The following is an 18,528-nucleotide window of genomic DNA, read 5'->3' as shown; positions in this document are numbered from 1 at the left end:
CCCTCCCTTTCCCAGGGCCAGCTGCTGGGGAAAAGGATCTCTCTCTCCTTCCTCCCTGAAAAGGTTGGCAGAGTAGGGAAGCAGATGGGCCTCCATCCCTGGCAGAATAGGTCATCCTGGTTCTCACAGAAGGAGGGAAGGGCCCACAGTGGACTGTTTGCTGGTAACTCAATTTGGCCACACCACCCTCCTCATCCTGCAAGCTAGAGAAACCTCTAAGCCCCAGTCCCCCCCCACCCCCACCGCAGTATGAAGGACAAGTGAGACCAGGACCTGGATAAGGTGGGCTCACGTAGGGCAGGTCCCTTCCACACCGCCAATGGTAGCTCCTCCTGCACTTCTCTGAGGAACCTATTCAAACCCTTGTGTGCTTCCTCCCTCTTTCCCTGTCTTTGTGGTGAAGGAGACGCTGCCTGGCTTGGACACCTCTAGGCTCTGTGGTGCTGGACTGTTCTGCAGGAGGACTTCTCCATCCTCATGTTCACCCCCAAACTCTTGGTCCCTCCCCAGAGCCTTAGCCAGGGAGGTGGCCAGGAGGCCAAGAGTCTCCATCTACTTCCCTCTCTTAGGCTCCCCTCTCCCAGCCAAGCCCTCAGTGCTCCCATCCTTTCTCCCCTCGCAGATCTCCTGGGCTCAGCCAGGTGGGCCAAGCTGGGCAGGTTCCTGGGCAGGCTGTGAGCTGCCCCATGCAGGTGCCATGCCTTCTCTGACCCGGGCTCTGCTGCCCCCTGCTGGAACGGGGCAGACACTGTTGCTGCAGGCTCTGGTGTATGATGCCATAAAGGTCAGTGTCCTGGGAGGGAGAGGGAGGAAAGGAGAGAAGGGGCTCTGTGTTTGTGAAGAGCAAGTAGTGAGTTTTCTCGTGACCCCTGATGATAACTTCCATGGGGATGGAATTCTAGTTAGGAGGCCCCTGGAGCCTCCGAAGGTGGGGGGGGGGTGGTGCAGGCAGTTTGCGGGGATCTGTCTAACCTGGGTTAAAGACAATCGCTCCTCTCCTGATGCCTTAGTGGGTCCCAGCAATATTACCATGGATCTGAGGGAGGGCCTGGATTGAGTGCATTCTGCCCTTCCCCCTACCCACTGAGGCTCTGACTAAATCTGGTACTTTTGGAACTCTGGGCAAAGGCAAATGCGTAGTATTCCGTTCTCTCCCTGCCTTCACATAGGCCTGATCATCATCTCTTAGAGGACAGCAGTCGCTGTGCTCTGGGGCTTGGGGGAAAGGGGTCAGTCCCTCTCTGCCCCAAGTATGTTGGCCACTTTTTAAAAAAGATATATTTATTTTAGAGAGAGAGAAAGATTGAGGGGGGCAGTCTTTAAGCAGGCCCCCCCACTGAGCACAGAGCTGAAAGGTTGCTCAGTTCCAGGACCCAGGAGATCATGACCTGAGCCAAAACCACGAGCTGGGTGCTTAACCGACTGAGCCACCCAGGCGCCCCTGTTGATCATTCTTCTGATGATCACTCTCAGTGATGGTCACCCTGTCTTTACATTCTCGGCTCTGACCAGGGCAACGGTAGGAAGAAGCCACCCCCAGCCTGCAGGAATCAGGTGGAGGCTGAAGTCATCGTCCACTCCGACTTCGGCGCATCCAAAGGGAACCTTGACCTCCACCTCCAAGACCTGGAGCCTGAGGACCCCCTGCCTCCAGAGGCTGCTGCCCTCCCTTCGGGAGTCACAGATCTAGGGCAAGGGGTAGACTGGCTGGACAGGGAGCTGGGAGGGTGTGAGCAGGCAAGCCCTGGGCCAGACAGACTCACCTGCCTGCCAGAGGCAGCCAGCGCTTCTTATCCGTACCCAGACCTCCAGCCCAGTGAAGCTCTGGAGGAGGCCCCCGGGAGCAGCTGCCAGCCAAAGGCCCCCTGCCCGCTAGGAACCAGCCCAGGCCTGCCCAGAGCCCCAGTCCCCTCCTCTGCCTAGCTCCCCTAGAGGGTGCAGTTTGGGGCAGGCTAGGATGGATCATGGGACATGGCCCATGTGGCCGAGTAGGTATGCCCATGTACCTGCAGTTCCTGAGCATCGTCACGGTGTCTGAAGCCTCCCCGGGGGCTGTGGCTGTGGGGAGAGGAAGAAATGGGAGTATCCACTCCCCCCACACTCTGGCACCTGTCCTGTGGGAGGGACCTGTGAGGCATGGCTCTATGTGACGTGCACATGTATGCGCTAGCTGGAGAACTGGGAGACTTTGGCCAGGTAGAGGTCCCAGTGGCCTAATTGATCCTCCCAGGTCAGGATAGTGCCCCAGAGTGGTTAGTCCCTAGCCCTGTGGGCGTCCCACCTCCGTCACCCAGCTGTTTATTACACACTCTGAGAGTGTCTGCAATGCCCTGTCTGACAAAGACAGCTCCGGCCCATTTCCCCTTCTGGCTGGGCTGAGTGCAGTAGGCTCTGGTTGCCTAGCATCTTCGTCTTGTCACTACCCATTGGTCTTGTCACTACCCATCGCTGGTGTCACTACCCATCGCCCAGTCCCTATTGCCCCAACTGAGAGGGGGATTCTGGCTCCCCTCAGAGCAACTCTGCATTTCATTTTGTCATTTGGGAAGTGCCTGGTTTTGGAAATCCTTTGCCCTGGCTCTCCTGCCCTCCCTTCCCCTCCACTCCTCTTGTGCTCTGTCTCCAGTCAGCCCCCCTGCTCCCAGTTCTGCCCTGCTCTTCCTCTGGGATCCGCTTTCCTGTCCACTCCGCTGTTTCTCTGTCTCCTGTCTCTGCTGTCTCCCACCCCCATCCCGGACTGCGTCATGTGGTTCACCTGCCTGGGGTCAATCTCTGCACCCTTCCCTAACAACATGACTACCTCATGTCTGCTCTGAGGCCACAGCCTGACTTCTGTGTCCGCCATCCACTTCACCGGCCATCCTCCTGCCCCTCTTCTCTTTGTGCCACCATATGCCTCCGCCCCAGGCAGACTGCCCCTCTTAGGGGAAGATCTTCCAGTTTCCCTTGTGTCTTTCTCCCTGGGATTAAGGTTGGAGGATTCTCCTTGGAGTTGGGTGATGAAAGTCACGCAGGGGGACTTCTGAGATAGGGAAAAGGGAATGTGACTTCTCCCTTTGAGGCATGGAGGCAGGGTTCCTGGATGGTGGGGGTTTGGGCTCTTCCTTCCCAGCTGAAGCTGAAAGGGGAGAAGGAGACTGGGGATGGGAGGCACCACAGTCCAGGAGCTTCCCTCCCACTCTGCACACCTGGAACAGGAGCTCATGGATGGGGGGTGAGGGGAGTTTTACCCTTTGGGGGCTGGCACTGAGGCCTTTGCACAGGACAAAGGTAATTGGCTCATTTCATTTTGTTGTTGTTTTTTTTTTTCCCTTTAAATTCAATCCTAAAGTCCTTTTCCATTGACCTGTCACACAGGGACAAGCTGGACTTCTATTTCCTGTGTAGAGAAAACAAGGTCATTTATTTGATTTTGTACCCCAGCCTCTCCTTGGAGCTTAGGATGTGGGGGCTTTTCTCCCTAAATGCATCTTTTTTAACTGATCGGCACATCAAGGGTTAATGCTGGCTTCTGGGCCAAATTAGAAATAACCAGTCTATCTTTCCCCTCTTCTTCTTCTTCTTCTTTTTTTTTTTTTTAATGGTGACATGTCTCTCAAGCAGAGTTGCGGCTCCCTCAGACCCTTTCAGCATCTGTGCCTGACATCCGCACCTACATCTCCCTCCCCTCCCTGCTCCAGCGGGGCTGGGAGAGCGAAGATTATTCCTGCTGGCTTGTAGCTCCCTGAAGATGGAATTGTCGCTTGTACTCTTCCTCTGGCATCCAGCGTCACCATGGCTGAGGCCACTGTCTGTGTTTTGCCTTTGCTCTGAAGGTCAAAAGCTTCTTTTTATTTTGCTGGTTTGCTCTGCTCCCCCCCCCCACCCCGCCTCCCCTCCGCCCCAAAAGGGAGAGGAAAAAAAAAAAAACAACTGCCCTGAATCAAATGGCTGTTTTAACAGTAGGCTCTTAGCATTACACCACATAGTCATTTTTCATGTTCTTGTTTAACAGGCACTGAGGTTCTGGTTTAAATTAAATAGCTGCAAATGAGACAATTTATAACCCATTAGGTTGGGTGGAAAATTGTTTCTCAAAAGCAAATAAGTAATAAATCTGGTATCTGCCTATAACTCACAGTTGATAAGAAAGTGGCCATTACTCACTAGCATTATATATTATTTGGGCTCTGGGTAATTTGGAAGTGTTAGGTTTGTGTCTTTGTAGCAGTATTTTTATTAGAAAAGAGTCTATTGGCCTTTTACAGGGTATTAATCCCTTTGTCACCTACCATCGATGCCTTGTGTTTTTTGAGTCTCATTTAGAAACCTTCCTTTTCTTGATGCATGACAAGTGTAATCAGTACCTGCTCATTTATTTGTCGGTATTTAGTTTTATGCTATTTTATTTAATTCTTTTTTCCAGCATTTTTTCCTCCTCATAAATATGATATTCTTTAGTGTTAAGCCAAGGCATTGATCATGTATCTGTCCCAATAATGAATTAATAAACTATTTTCCAAAAATGTGGAATGACTAGAATTTCCTCAGCCTTTCTGTCCTAGAGAGTGTATTTCCTGCCAGGCTGGGAAATGCTGAGTTTCTGAGGGTAGAGAGCAGGTGGTCATGGGAAAGAACCAGACCACCCTTCAGACTTAAACTTAGAAAAGAGGCTTTCTTTGATTGCAAACTTACAGGCTTTCTGGGGGAATCTCTTTCCAACTGGGCATAGGCTTTTTTTTTTTTTTTGAACTTTCTTGGGTGCAAAGGAGAAGTGAATGAGCAACAACTCCAGAGATTTGGCCTTAACAACTATTTTTCTGTGTAACTCTGGTCTCCAGAGTTGCTCACGGCTGCATGGTAACACATATGGACACTGTGCCTACAAGCTTAGAGACCCATGCACACACACACTCACCTTCACAAACACCCTTGGATCCATTAACTCAAACATGGGCATGCAGCCACACGCAAAACTACATACGCATGCCCCACATGCATCTCAGGATGATACTCTTCTGCTAAGATCTTTCCAGAGCCTGGTAGGAAGCATGCTTTTCTACTGAGGGAACCAAGAACCAGAGGCTGCCCTGCCTGGGACCACCCCTAAAGTGGCTGATGGGCCAGACCCGTGTTAATTGACAGATCACAGGGAGAGATACTGCACATTCTGCAGGCAGGCGAATAGCCATTATTTGCATATCACTCTCAGACCAAGGGTTGTGATAAAGAAGAATTAAACACTTGTCAAAATGAATTTAAAATGACAGCAACTCAGGACACCAATTTGACCTCTCTGAGTCTAGGACAAGCCAAGAAGGGATTGTTGAGAATTCAAGCCCTGCAGGAGGGAAATCCAGGACTCTGGGCCCGGACAGCCCCCCTCCCTCCCTTTCTTATGGCCAGTGGAGGCCCATCACTCCTGCCCCTCCTCACGGTGAAATTGGTTTGGGGTTTGGGTGTGTCCTCCAACCTTGAATTTCTCCACTGCCTCCCATGGCTCACTCATATACCTCAAGTTCTGCCTTCTAGACTCATCTTCCAACTGCTACAGGAGAGTCAGGAGTCCTGGGCTGGACAAACCCCATCAGCAGTAAACTTATCTGATCTCTGGAGGCCTGCACTTTTTTACTCATCTGCACCAAAGTTAGGGTTTTTTGTTGTTGTTGTTGTTGTTGTTTTTTAAGATTTTTTTATTATTTATTTGACAGAGAGAGATCACAAGTAGGCAGAGAGGCAGGCAGAGAGAGAGGAAGGGAAGCAGGCTCCCTGCCGAGCAGAGAGCCCGATGCAGGACTTGATCCCGGGACCCTGAGATCATGACCCCGAGATCATGACCCCAGCCGAAGGCAGCAGCTTAACCCACTGAGCCACCCAGGCGCCCATGCACCAAAGTTAGGTTTATGGATGGTTAAGATTCCTGATTCCAAGATTCCAGAGTAAAAGAGAAACCTAGTTATTCCTCCTCATCCCAGTCCAATGTTGGAAGAAGAAATAGCTGAGTGAGGCAAAGAGGACCATCTTTAAATCTCCTGATCTTAGAACGGAATAGATGGACTAGCTAGCTCATCACGCTGGACTGAACAGAAGATCATTTAATAGTAAGTGGCCAAGATTCAAGATCTCTGAGCATTAACATGGGTATGTATCTCCTAAGAGGTAATACATACCTATCTTCCCTAAAATTCGTGCACTCCTTGCCTAACATGTTCTCAGACATGAAACATTGAGAGTCGTCTTTGTGACATAGAAATGTTATTGGGAGTTTCGACTCAGTTTGCTTTCCCAGATACCAGGTCATTTGTTAGGACCCGTGTCCTTTAAATATCCCTGGCAACGAGCAGGAGAAATAGGATTATCTTTATCTCTCAGATGACCTCTGAGAGTGACTGCCTGGGTTGGCTGGGCTAGACAGCAGGCAGTATTGGGGTCGAAACCCACGTAACTTTTGACCCACGGCCTCGGGGAAGCTGCCTTCCTACTCCTTCCACCTCCGGTCCACTCAGTGCCAGAACTCTGTAGTTTAGAGAGGCCAGTCTTACAGCTAAACGTCCTAGCCTTTGGGCGGCAGGACCAGAAACCACGGAAAACCGAACCTTTGACAAGTTTGTGCAGCTTTTAGGCGTTTATCTCGAAAACATATACTTGGACTCGGTGGTGCAGGGTGCAGCAGAAACAGTGGGTCAGAGCAGACCCCACGGCTTTGAGTGTTTCTCCGCAGCCCGGACCCACTTGACAGTCCGCTGGCTCTCTCCACTTCCCCGGCCCCCCAAGTCCGGGGCTGGCCCGCGGTCAGGGGGTACGGCGCAGTAGCCCGGGACCGCGCCGGCAGCTCCAGCCACAGTTCAAAGCGCAGGGGGCGCGTCCGCCGCGCAGCCGGGAATGTCCGGCCGCTTAAAGCGCTCGCCCGCTCTTTTGTTCCCCAGACCGGGCCTCCGGGGAGAGGGGCTGGGGGAGGGGACCGGGAGGGGAGGGAAGAGGGGCGGCGGGCGGAGGGAGGAGGGCGGGGCGGGCGCGGGCGGTGCGAGTGCGGAGCGCGCACCCCGGGCGAGGCTGACAGATCGCTGGGGTGGGTGCAAGATGGCGCAAGCGGCGCTCCCCCTGCGCCCCCGGCGCTCCTAGGCAGGCATGTGGCCCCAGCCCGCCGCCGCCCGGGCTCGGCCCCGGCCGGAGCCCCGGCCCCGGCCCCGGCGCCAACCCCGCGGGACGCTGTGAGCCGCCAGAGGCCCCGGAGCCGCGCTTCGCCGAGCTGAGCGGACCGAGAGCCCCATGGCTGCTCCGCGCGCCGCGCCGCGCCGGCTCCTGCTGCCGCTGCTGCTGCCGCTGCTGCTGCCCGCGCCGAGCAACGGTGAGCGCCCCGGGCGGCCGCGGACCGAGCCCCGGGAAGGGCGAGAGGGGAGTAGGTGGGCGCGAGGGGGCGGAACTGGGGAGAGAGGCGCGGACCCTGCGGGCGGACCCGGGGCGGGAGGGACTTGTCCGAGAAGGAGAGCCGAGTGGGACGGGGCGGAGCCGGGGGAGAGGGCCCCGAGGTCGGCTGCCCGGCCGGCAGGAGGATGCTGAGGACGCGGCCCCCTAGGAGAGACTCCGATTCGGGGCGCTGAGGCTCCGGGACTCGGGCAGTACGCAAGCCCAGACCGAGGAGCACAGAGCACCGCAGAGCAGAAGCGAGGCGGGCGGGCGGGAGTTGGGGAGAGGGAGAAGCGAACCAGGGGGGCACCTCAGGGCCGAGTCCCGTCCGAGGGGGCGGGCCGGGGTGCGCGGAGCCCGACTGCGGGCCAGAGTAGCCCGAGGCGGCCGAGACCGAACGCAGACGAGCGAGAGGGCGGGGGGACGGAGGCGGGTCCGACCGGGCACGTCCCGGGTCGAGAGTTGGCGCTGGCACCGGGAGTGCTCTGCGGAGACCAAGGCAGAAGAGGAGGCAGAGTCCCGGCGGGCCGCGCGTGGGGAGGAGGAGACCCGAGGGAGACCGCGCGACCGGGGAAGGGGAAGAGAAGCCGACCGAGAGGGAGCGAGCTTCGGGGACGCTCACGTGCCCGCCCTTCCCGGGAGGGTGCGCGGGCAGAGCGCCCCTGACCCCGGGCTCTGGGTCTGCCCGCGTTGCTGCCCAGAGCTGCGTCACCACCACCCTGTTCCCTCAGGGGCTGTAATGGGCCCATCTCACGGGAGGGGAGCGCACATCTAGGCCCTTCCCCTCCCACCCCAGGTTCTCCGAAGACGCTGGTCTAGGCGGTGTTCTCCCTCCTCTCCGCTGGGGAGAAGCAGAATACCGCGTCCGCATCTAGGAGAAACTTTATTCCTCGACTGCTGTACCGGGGTTGGGTTGGGGGCTGAAGCGGCTGAAATGCAGGGCAGGGGGAGGGTGGGTAGGGGTTTGAAAGGTTATGACCCTCAAATGTCTTAAATTATTACATATCCCTGTGGCTGGGGGATTCATCGGTAAGGCGGGTCCCCCTCCTCCTTTCTCCCCACCCACTTTCCCTCTCCCCCAACCAGGGAGGGCGCTTGTCTGTTGGGGAGGGGCCAGCTCCAGGATCACTAGTTCCCTGGAAAAGTGACGAGGGGATCCGTGGCTGCCCTTCCAGACCAGGTGGGTTCATTCCTCCCGGAGTGAGGTGATAACTGGTCTGGTAAGTTGCCCGTTGGAGAAGTTGGGAACTTGGCATCACGCCTGGGATTGGAGCTCTTGTGCTTCCTGTCGGGCTTCCCCCTCATTCCCCAATCACCTTCTCTCTCTCCTCGTTCCCCTTCTCTTCTTCCAGCTCAGTTTTGTTCTACGGGAGCGGTGAGGTCGGTCAGAGTAAGGATTCTGGAAACCTCCCTCTTCCTGAATTTTGGGAACTCTGAGTTGACGCTTGGTACCCTTCAATTCTCCTTATGACAACTGCAAAATAACCACATAAACCAAAACATAGAGTGCCCTAGGGCAGAGGCAGGGGGGCTGGCACATTGCCTAACCTGTACCTATCAGATGAGGAATGGGACGCTAGGACAGGTTGAACACTTTGACCTTGAAAGTCTGTGAGGCTGCAGTGTGTAGCCAGAGTGATCACAGAAGTGGTAGCAGCCATGTTAGAATCAGTCTTACTTTTGGATCTCAGATGTGTTACTATGAATTGTGACACCCTAGACAAGTTGTTTCATTATCTCTGGGCTTCAGTTCCCTTGTCTGTAAAACGAGGAAACAGTACAAATAATATCTCTCTCTGAGATGGTCTGCTGATTGAGAAAGGTACTGCACAAGACAGAACTTTCTAATGCATAAAATTATATATGTAATGGAGATTTCTACTGACATTACTGAAAGATGGGGTGGGTGTACAGTTTTGGGAACTTGGGCCACCTGTGTATGAAGCTCTTCCTGCCTGTTCAGTTCACACTAACCTCTCCTTTTCCTTCCATCTCCCCTGCCCCATACAGGTCTTGGCCACTCTGCCGAACTGGCCTTTGCTATGGAGCCAAGTGATGATGTTGCAGTTCCTGGGCACCCTGTAGTGCTGGGCTGCAGGGTGGAGGGGACCCCTCCAGTGAGAATCACCTGGAGGAAGAATGGAGTGGAGCTGCTGGAGAGTACCCACGCCATCTTGCTGGCCAATGGGTCCCTGATGCTCCCTCACTTCCAGCTGGATCAGGGAGGGAGCCCCTCAGATGAGGGTGACTATGAGTGTGTGGCTCAGAACCGCTTTGGACTCGTGGTCAGCCGGAAGGCTCGAATCCAGGCTGCAAGTAAGTGGACACCCCTTACTGTCTTTTCCTACACTGGGGATCCAGGGTCTGCCCAGGGGTTGGGGGTAGGGGAAGCAATTCCCTCTTCTGCAGCCTTCTGGAGGACTGATTTCTCAGCATGGGTCAGTTGAGACGTACGTAGTGGTCATTTGTGGCGGTGGAATTATATCCTGTACTCATTTAACTGACTGGAATGGGATTCGGCAGGAATACAGCCAAATACTGCTGCAGGGAGAGGGAGAGAAAGAGAGCAAGCTTTATCCAACTCTTGGGTCGGTGTGTCTTAGCTTCCACGTGGCTGCACTGGGAATGTCCCAGTCCATCGAGTGGGATGCTCGTGTCTCAGGAAACAACTGTCATACTTTATGGGTGATTTAAGAGAATTTTGAAGGGCAATTTGGCTACATTGCAATTTTAAATTATGTGGTGACTTTCAGATCTTTTGGGTAGGATAATAATATTCGGAAGCTTGTCAACAATTCATTTTACAAAAAATATGGTAGGTTAATTTCAAGGTTATCACAATGATGACATTACTCCCACTCGCCTTCATGCTAATGTGCCTCTTTAAAAAAAAATCAGCTTTATTGAGGGATAATTAACAATAAAATTGTAAGTCTTTAAAGTGCACGTGGTGGTGACTTAACATCTGATGTGTTTTGCATGGGAGAGAAAGGGCCAGGCGGGGTGTTTCAGTTCTAGAATTGTGCTTTGCTTACACTGATAGACCACAAGTAGTTGAGACAAAATGATGGCTGTGTTCTATTGCCCTGTCCCGCAAAAATTCAGTTGTTCTTTAATTTATGCGCACTCGTGGTTGTGTAAGCCAGAAGTATCTATGGATCTTGAAGGGGGCAAGCTGGGGATGTGAGGCAAGGTGTGTGTCAGGCTTGAAAACCACTGCTCTTGAGAGTAGGCGAAAGTTTTAGCAAGTGCTAGGTAGTTCTCTACCTCACAACTTTGTACTTCCGGGGGAGTGCCCCTTAAAGACTCTGCTTACAGAGGCTATGCCTTAAAGGTGTTGGTAATAACTCTTTTTTTTTTTTTAAGATTTTATTTTATTTGACAGACAGAGATTACAAGTAGGCAGAGAGAGAGAGAGAGAGGAGGAAGCAGGCTCCCTGCTGAGCAGAGCAGAGAGCCCGATGCGGGACTCGATCCCAGGACCCTGAGATCATGACCTGAGCCAAAGGCAGCGGCTTAACCCACTGAGCCACCCAGGTGCCCAATAATTCTATTTTTTTTAAAGATTTTATTTATTTACTTATTTATTTGAGAGCAAGCACAAGTGGGGATGGCAAGGAGGCAGAGGCTGAGAGAGAAACAGACTCCCCGCTGAGCAGGGAGCTGACGGGGCTCCATACCAGGACCCTGAGATCATGACCCGAGGGGAGTTCGGGCAGCCGCTTAACCAACTGAGTCACCTGGGTGCCCTGTATAATTTCAGCTAATGTTACCAAGCCCTTGCTGTGTGCTGGGTCCCCTAGGTGTTCTGCATGAAAGTTCAGTTATCACAATGGCCTGGAGAAGACAGGCAGTCTTTGCCCCCGTTTGACAGATGGGAAAATCAAGAGGCAGAGGGATCCCGGGACGCTGCAGTAGGCAGAGGAGCTGGGCTGCAGTCTGGGCAGTAGAAGCCCTACCCGTCCTGCCTACCTCCCATGGCATGCCACTGCTCCCCCCCGCTAAGGGCCTGCCAGTTTCCTCCTGGCTCTTAAGGCATTTGCCCAGTTGCTCGGAATGGCTGGTGAGTGATGAATCGTTCTGAGGCAGGAGGCTTCTCACTGAGTTGAAGATGGCCCCTTTGTTCTAAAGAAGGCTGATTCAGGCCCCCATATGGAGCTCGCTGGGAGGCAGCCCTGGACCTGGAGACCCAATCACTTCTGGCTCAGCGACCCCTCCACGCCAGCTCTCGGCAGTGCAGGGAAGGCTGGTGCGGCCTCTCAGCAGATGGCGGGGTATGAGGAAGAGAAGCGTGGACGTGGATGCAGGGCAGGGCCCCCAAGATTGGCCGGGGAGAGAAGTAAGATTTCCTGGGGAGAGGATCCCCACACTGTCCCCGGCTTGTGTATCAGCACTGGCCCCTACATTGCCAGCCTAGAATTCTGGAAGATAAATCCCAGGTGTTTATATATAGCTAATTGTAGATGTGCTTTTCTATAAATGGTAATACCTTCAAGATGTCTGGTCTCCTTAAACTACAGTATAAGAAACTGAGCTGAGGGCTGGGAGAAGGGCCAGTGGGTGAGGTCAGCGTGGTTAATCCTTTGGGGTCCTGGGGACAGCTGGGGGGTTGCCTCTAAGCACCAGCGATCTGATATGGCCTCTCTCTCCCCTGCAAGGCTTGTGACCCCATGGGGAAATGCTTGGGTACCAAGCAACCGGGTGGCTGGATCTCCTTTTCTCACTTCACAAGCTGATGTCCCTAGAAACCTCCAAAGCTGATTAGCTGCCTGAGTTTTCTCCTTTGGTAATAACTCCCTGCCCGTGTGCCTGCGGGCGCTGCAGATGTTGTGTGACATGGGAGGGTGCCTTGCTGAAAGGTGTGAGGAGCCCTCTGGAGCTCCTGCCTCTCCTGCCTGCTCCCTGGGGGCTAATGGAGAATCGGCAGGCTCAGCAAGACTCACAGACACACAGTCTACCCAGCGGATTCACCAGTGGGGCACACAGGGGCCCAGGTCTGTGGGGGGGAGCCCTGCTGGGGCCTCTGAGCTCTGGGTCTGAGGCCACAGCTAGAAAAGCCCCCTCTTGGGGTGCCTCGATGGATTAGAGCCTCTGCCTTCGGCTCAGGTCATGATCCCAGGGTCCTGGGATCAAGCCCACATCAGGCTCTCTGCTGGGCAGGGAGCCTGCTTCTTCCTCTCTCTCTGTCTGTTTCTCTGCCTACTTGTGATCTCTGTCTGTCAAATAAATAAATAAATATCTTTTTAAAAAAGCTCCCTCTTCCATCCCAGTGGCCTCAGATGTTGTCATCAAAAGATGGCCTGACTAGGCTGGGCTACATTGCACGCTGGTTCCTTGGTGGCTTCTGTTCCCAGTATCTCCTTTTTAGGACAGAGTGGCTCAGGGTCCTAAGACCTGAGGTCCTAATTCCTGCTTCTGGCATGTCTGGTTTTCTGCCCTGCAGTTCCATGTGCTTGGGGTCTGGAGGCTGCAAACTGAGACACTTGTTAATAATGAGACAGACCCGGACAAGTTAGCCTCTCTCTGGGCCAGATTCCTCACCTGTGAAATGTGCATATACTCCTACATTTGTGGGATGGTTGGAAGGACTGACACATCCCATGATTTGCCTGGTATACAGGAGGCACATGGGAGCCAATACGACATTCTTCATCGAAAGGTGATTTTACAGACATTGCCAGCAAAAGCAAACTGCCTGACTGTGTTCCCAGCCCCCAGCTCTCTCTCTCACTGGGATTCGGTTAGGAAGTACACCAGGGAAATCTACCAGGGAGTGGAATTATTGGAGCCAGAGAGCAACTTGTTCTGTTTTAACTCTTTCCTGGGAGGGCCTGGGAATTCTCCCAAGCCTCAGAGTATGGGCTGAAGCCGGGTTAGCCTCTGAAACCCTCTGCCATCCCTCTGGAGGGCCCCTGGGAGAATATGTGTGTCACCTGACTCAGGGGGAACATGTGCATTGCCTACACCTGTTGAAGTCTGTGTACCTGGACGACCCCAAAGAGGGATGGGCAATGGGGCTCCTAGCTGGCTCAGTAGATGGAACATGTGACTCTTGATCTTGGGGTTGTGAGTTTGAGCCCCACGATGGGTGTAGAGATTACTTAAAAATAAAATCTTTTGGGGCGCATGGGTGGCTCAGTTGGTTTAGCATTTGACTCTTGGTTTCAGCTCAGATGATGATCTCCCAGTTGTGGAATCGAGCCCCGGGTCAGGCTGTGCTCAGTCCAGAGTGCTTCAGGTTCTCTCTCCCTCTTCCTCTCATTCACAATCTCTCTCTCTCTCTCTTTTTTTTAAAGATTTTAGTTATTTGACACAGAGAGAGATCTCAAGTAGGCAGAGAGGCAGACAGAGAGAGAGGAAGCAGGCTCCCTGCTGAGCAGAGAGCCTGATGCGGGGCTTGATCCCAGGACCCTGAGATGGTGACCTGAGCCAAAGGCAGAGGCTTAACCCACTGAGCCATGCAGGTGCCACCACAGTCTCTCTTTCAAATACATATAAACATACATAAAACTTTTTTTTTTTTTTTTAGAGAGAGAGGGGGAGAAGTAGGGGGAGGGGCAGAAGGCAAGAGAAATTTTTTTTTTTTAAGATTTATTTATTTATTTGAGAGACAGAGAGAGAAATTCAAGCAGACTTGGTGTTGAGCCTGATGTGGAGCTTGATCTCACGTCCCTGAGATCATGACGTGAGCCAAAACCAAGAGTCGGATGCTCAACGAACTGCGCCACTCAGGGCCCCTGAGAGAGAGAATCTGAAGTGAGCACCAGACTGGGCTCAGTCTCACAACCCTGAGATCATGACCTGAGCTGAAATCAAGAGAGAGAGGGATGTTTAACTGACTGAGCCACCCAGGCACCCCCAAAATGAAATCTTAAAAAAAAAAAAAGATGGGCTAGATACAAGGAGGGGGAATGCTTGGGGGACCCACCCTTAACTCCCCTCAGGCAGATGCCCTCTGGCCCTACCCTTCACTTCCTGGTCCTATGCCCCTTGGAGAATTGGAGCAAAGATCTATGTGATCTAGAGTGGGACTTCACAAATGCTACTGTACCCATGAAGTACCTGGGGAACCTGATAAAATTTGTATTTTGAATTAGTAAGTCTGTCTACGGCCATACCACCCTGAACGCGCCCGATCTTGTCTGAATCAGTAGGTCTAGGCCAAGGCCTGGGGTCCTGCATGTCTCGCCAAAGGCCAGGCGATACTGATGGATCCTGCTGGTTCACAGGTGCTAGAGCAGAGCCCGCCCCCCAGGCCATTCACCATCTCTGGTGTGGGGGTGTGTGGGCAACACAGTAAGGTTGGCAGAATGTGGTGCAGGAGCAAACCCAGATGGGTTTGAACCCCAGCTCTGCCACTCACCGATGAGTTACTAATCCTCTTGAGCCCTCATCTGAAAAAATGGTCATTACCCTATCAGCCTATCAAGGCTGTTGGAGGATGAAATGAGTAGATTGGGTGTAAAAACCTGGCATGGGGCTTGACCTCTAGACCTTAAGTAGTTTTGTCAGTGCTAGGTACTGACCACTAATTTAGGATGAGGTTCAGCCTATCTAGATGGTGGCCCAGTCCTCCAAGAGCCAGGATGGCCTCCCTCCCCGCCTGGGGCTGTCCCCACAGGGCAGGCCCAGCAGTGGCTGTGAGGGTAAACTGCAGAAGCTACTGCCCCCACTGGACGGACATGGACAAGTCACTTACCTGTATGGAGTCTTTATTTTCTAGATATAATATTTTATCTTTTAAAATTCCAATGCAAGTTGCTTATGGTTACTTTTTTTAAGTTTACTTATTTTTTAGCAGTCTCTACACCCAATGTGGGTCTCAAACTCATGACCCAGAGTTGCATGCTCTACCTACTGCGCCAGCCAGGCACGCCTTAGCCTCAAAATGGGGAAATAGGACTTCCCAACAAAGAATGTTATGAGGATTACCTGTGACGGTCTGGGTGAAGAACTCAGCACTGTGCAAGGCACCTAGAAAGTGTTCCTCAAATATTAACATTATTATTCTGAGAAATGCGGGATTCTAAGCTCCTCTTGTGTGGATTCCAGGAAGGCCCTTGGTGAGCCCAGACTCCTAGGAAGAGGCTGTGGGGTCAGGCAAGGGGGAGTCTTTCCTGCTGCCTCCACCGACTTCTCAGACCCTCAGGCACCCACTTCTAAAATCTTGATTCATTCTCAACCCATCTGAGGGAAAGCAACTTAAACAGCTACTCTGGAACCCACTTTTAGCAGCAAGGTCCGTGGTTGTGTGAATCTGGGATCAGGGTCTGGAGCCAGATCTGTGGAACCAACTTGGAGCTGGGGGAAAGGGCCAGTGGCAGAAGAACCATGGGCTGGAGCTAATGGGGAGAACAGTTTGTGTGGGGGGCTCAGTGTATTGAGGGGACCCCAAAGTGTTTCAGGGTAGGGCAGTGGGCTATGTAGGGAAGCGGTTCCTGGTGCAGTGGCTGGGAACCCCAGAGGCCTGTGTCACCTGGAGGTTGGACACTCAGGCCTAGTATATGGAGCCCAAGCTTCTCTCTCCTCCTTGAAGGGCAGCTCAGCTGAGGTATCCCTGAGGAAGCCCCCACCAACTGCCTCTCAATCACACACATCTGCCTACCAAGTGGAGCAGGAAGCAGGTGTCGCAGGGGAAATGTCACTGGCGTGACAAGCGGGCTGGCAATGCAGAGGCCGGCTCTCCTTTCCTGCAGCTCACGTGTAACTACACCAGAGTCAGGTGCAAATGGGAGAGGGTCAGGCCCTTTCCACATGCCAGTTGATACCCCACTGACGCTCTTCGGACAGTCAGTCCCTAGCCGCTGTGAGGTGTGATGGAAGGGTGCTTGCCCGGACACCTGGCTCCTGCGTGGCTCTGGGCAAGTCACTCACCCTCTCTAGGGTTTGCTTTCCTTATTGTGAAAGTGGGTGCTTGAACTCAGATTCTTGTCTGCTCTAAGGGGTAAAGGCTTGTTTGCCATCCAGGCGGTCCTGGGGACATGCTCGCCTTTGCTGGGCCTTTTCCCAGTCTCTTCTTGTCCCTGTTTGTCCCTTAGCCAATCAGTTTCCTCTCCCCCAGCTAAGGCAGGGTGGATTCATGGCCTGTGGCACTCAGGCTCAAGCTTCCCCTCAGTGATGGCTGCTTACATTGTTAAGTACTGTTTTGTGGCTGGATATTCCATCTGTCTCCTCAACTAGACTTCAGGCTCCTAAAGGGCTTTGCTTTTGTATTTCTCACGTCCCCCGCCTGTGGAGCTTGGTAAAAACTAAATGAACATGTGGCCCTGCGGGTGCAAAGCTCACTCTCCCTTGTTTCTCTTGCTGCTTCTCCCTTGCTTTCTCTCTGTGTCTCTCCTGGCCTTGTGATTGATAGCATAGCTCAGAGGAGCAGAAGCTCAGGAGCGGGCCAGGTCGGTGAGGGAACAGAGCACACCCGGCAAGATCGGCAAGATCGTGGGCGGCTGCTGCTGGGTGTTTTTTTTTTTTTTTTTTTTTTAAAGATCCTACCCATTCATTTGACAGACAGAGATCACAAGTTGGCAGAGAGGCAGGCAGAGATGGGGGGAAGCAGGCTCCCTGCTGAGCAGAGAGCCCGATGTGGGGCTCGATTCCAGGACCCTGGGATCATGACCTGAGCCGAAGGCAGAGGCCTTAAACCACTGAGCCACCCAGGTGCCCCTGCTGCTGGGTGTTTATCTGCAGAGGACCTGAGACTCTTCCTGGCCACATGGGGTGTGAGGCAGAGACCAAAGCACTTGGCACCTTTCAGGCGTGGGTCTCCGGGTCTCCTGCCTTGAACTTCAGTCCCTTGCTGGATGAGGTCCCTGTCCCTAGCCACACTGGCCCCAGCTGAGGGGGGAGGGAGGGCCCCACTCGCCCCCACCCGCAGGACTCGAATGTGGAAGTCGAATGCTTCTGGTTCCCACACCTTGGCTCCACTGTCGCAGGCAGCCAGCTGGCCCCTTGAACACAATGTGCAAATCTCCTCTGTTCCTGTTCCCGGCATTGTCCGTGGCCGGGCGCCTTGGCTGGGAATGTGGGCCCGTGAATAGGAGAGGCATTTGCAGCCTGCAAATGAAACAGGCCCCCAGCCCCCCTTAACCCCTTGTCCCCTCCCCGCCCCCAGGGAGAAAGGACTTGTTCACTCCTGGCTTCCTTGTATTGCCTTTCCTTCTCCTCTCCAGAGTCCCTGCCGGCCAGAGAGTGAGTGTGTGTGTGTGTGTGTGTGTGTGTGTGTGTGTGAGAGAGACTTTTCACAGCAGCTTGGAGGCTGTTCTACACAGGCTTCAAAAACAGTAGAATGGAACAGAAGGGCATGTGGGATGGAAAACCAAACTGCTCGCGGCTGTCTTTGTTTAAACTGGACCAAGTGATTCAAAAAATGTCTGTCTTGTGTGATTCACCTAGGGCACCCAAAGCTTCTCTGACCATAGCCTTGTTGCATCCAGGAATGGAGAGACCTGTAGTGTGTGTGTGCTGCCACATGGACCTGTGTGGGGACCTGAGCATGCAGGTGTGTGCCTGAAGGAGGTGTATGGAGCCCAGGATTGGGGTCCCTCTCTTCTCCAAGCACTTCCCTTGGGCATTGTGGCCAGACTGGAAGGCTAGAGTGGACAGAACAGGCACAGGCCAAGAGACCATGGTCGGTGATGTTTAGGTCCCACAAGGAGTGATACTCAGCCAGCTGAAGTGAGAGAAGAGGAAGATAATCCTCAGGTCACCACTGATGGAGGGTGGGGGCTCACCTCATGGGCTTGCAGGCATGGGAGCACCTTGGGACTTGACACCGTATTCTTAGTTATTTATTAGGCAGTGCCAACAGTCTGACTGCAGTCCGAGCCCGCTGGCCTATGTGGCTCCGTATCCCCCCCAAGGATCACTCTTTGATTTCTCATCTTGCTTCCGGTTCACCACCTCCAAGAAATGCTAACCCAACTCTTGTGACTGCCCTCAAGTATAAGGTTAGGACAGAAGACAGATGGGAGCAGTCCCGGTGGCTTCCTGAGAAGGGGTGCCTGGACACGCGCCACTGGGACTAGTGAAGGTGGAAAGGCAGGGGTTGAGCAAAGGCCTGAGGAGGGGCAAGCAGGAGGAGCTCCTGGCCAGACCCCAGACCCCAGGGAGATGGAGGGAGTGGGGAGTATGGGCCTACAGCCAGTC

General features: G+C 53.6%; 2 protein-coding genes across 7 annotated transcripts in view; both read left to right on the top strand.

Annotated features, from left to right (window-relative positions):
• The window catches only part of IGDCC4 (immunoglobulin superfamily DCC subclass member 4), a 40,238-nt gene extending 35,729 nt beyond the window's left edge, over window positions 1–4,509 (top strand). For all 4 annotated transcript variants that reach the window (XM_045067447.1, XM_045067445.1, XM_045067446.1 and 1 more), the window contains exons 19-20: window positions 623–784; window positions 1,513–4,509. In XM_045067447.1, the coding sequence (XP_044923382.1) occupies window positions 623–784; window positions 1,513–1,923 (573 nt within the window). In that variant the 3' untranslated portion in view covers window positions 1,924–4,509. The remainder of the gene's footprint in view (window positions 1–622; window positions 785–1,512) is intronic.
• A 2,495-nt stretch (window positions 4,510–7,004) lies between these two features.
• The window catches only part of IGDCC3 (immunoglobulin superfamily DCC subclass member 3), a 42,887-nt gene continuing 31,363 nt past the window's right edge, over window positions 7,005–18,528 (top strand). For 2 of the 3 annotated variants that reach the window (XM_045067428.1, XM_045067427.1), the window contains exons 1-2: window positions 7,005–7,327; window positions 9,397–9,702. In XM_045067428.1, the coding sequence (XP_044923363.1) occupies window positions 7,249–7,327; window positions 9,397–9,702 (385 nt within the window). In that variant the 5' untranslated portion in view covers window positions 7,005–7,248. Of the gene's footprint in view, window positions 7,328–8,351; window positions 8,567–9,396; window positions 9,703–18,528 lie in introns of those variants that run through there. The other variant, XM_013059517.2, reaches the window with a different exon arrangement.

This window comes from Mustela putorius, unplaced genomic scaffold, assembly GCF_011764305.1.
Source record: "Mustela putorius furo isolate JIRA1106 unplaced genomic scaffold, ASM1176430v1.1 tig00003896_pilon_pilon_pilon, whole genome shotgun sequence".
NCBI classification, from domain to species: Eukaryota; Metazoa; Chordata; class Mammalia; order Carnivora; family Mustelidae; genus Mustela; species Mustela putorius.
This window is presented reverse-complemented; position numbering and strand designations above follow the sequence as displayed.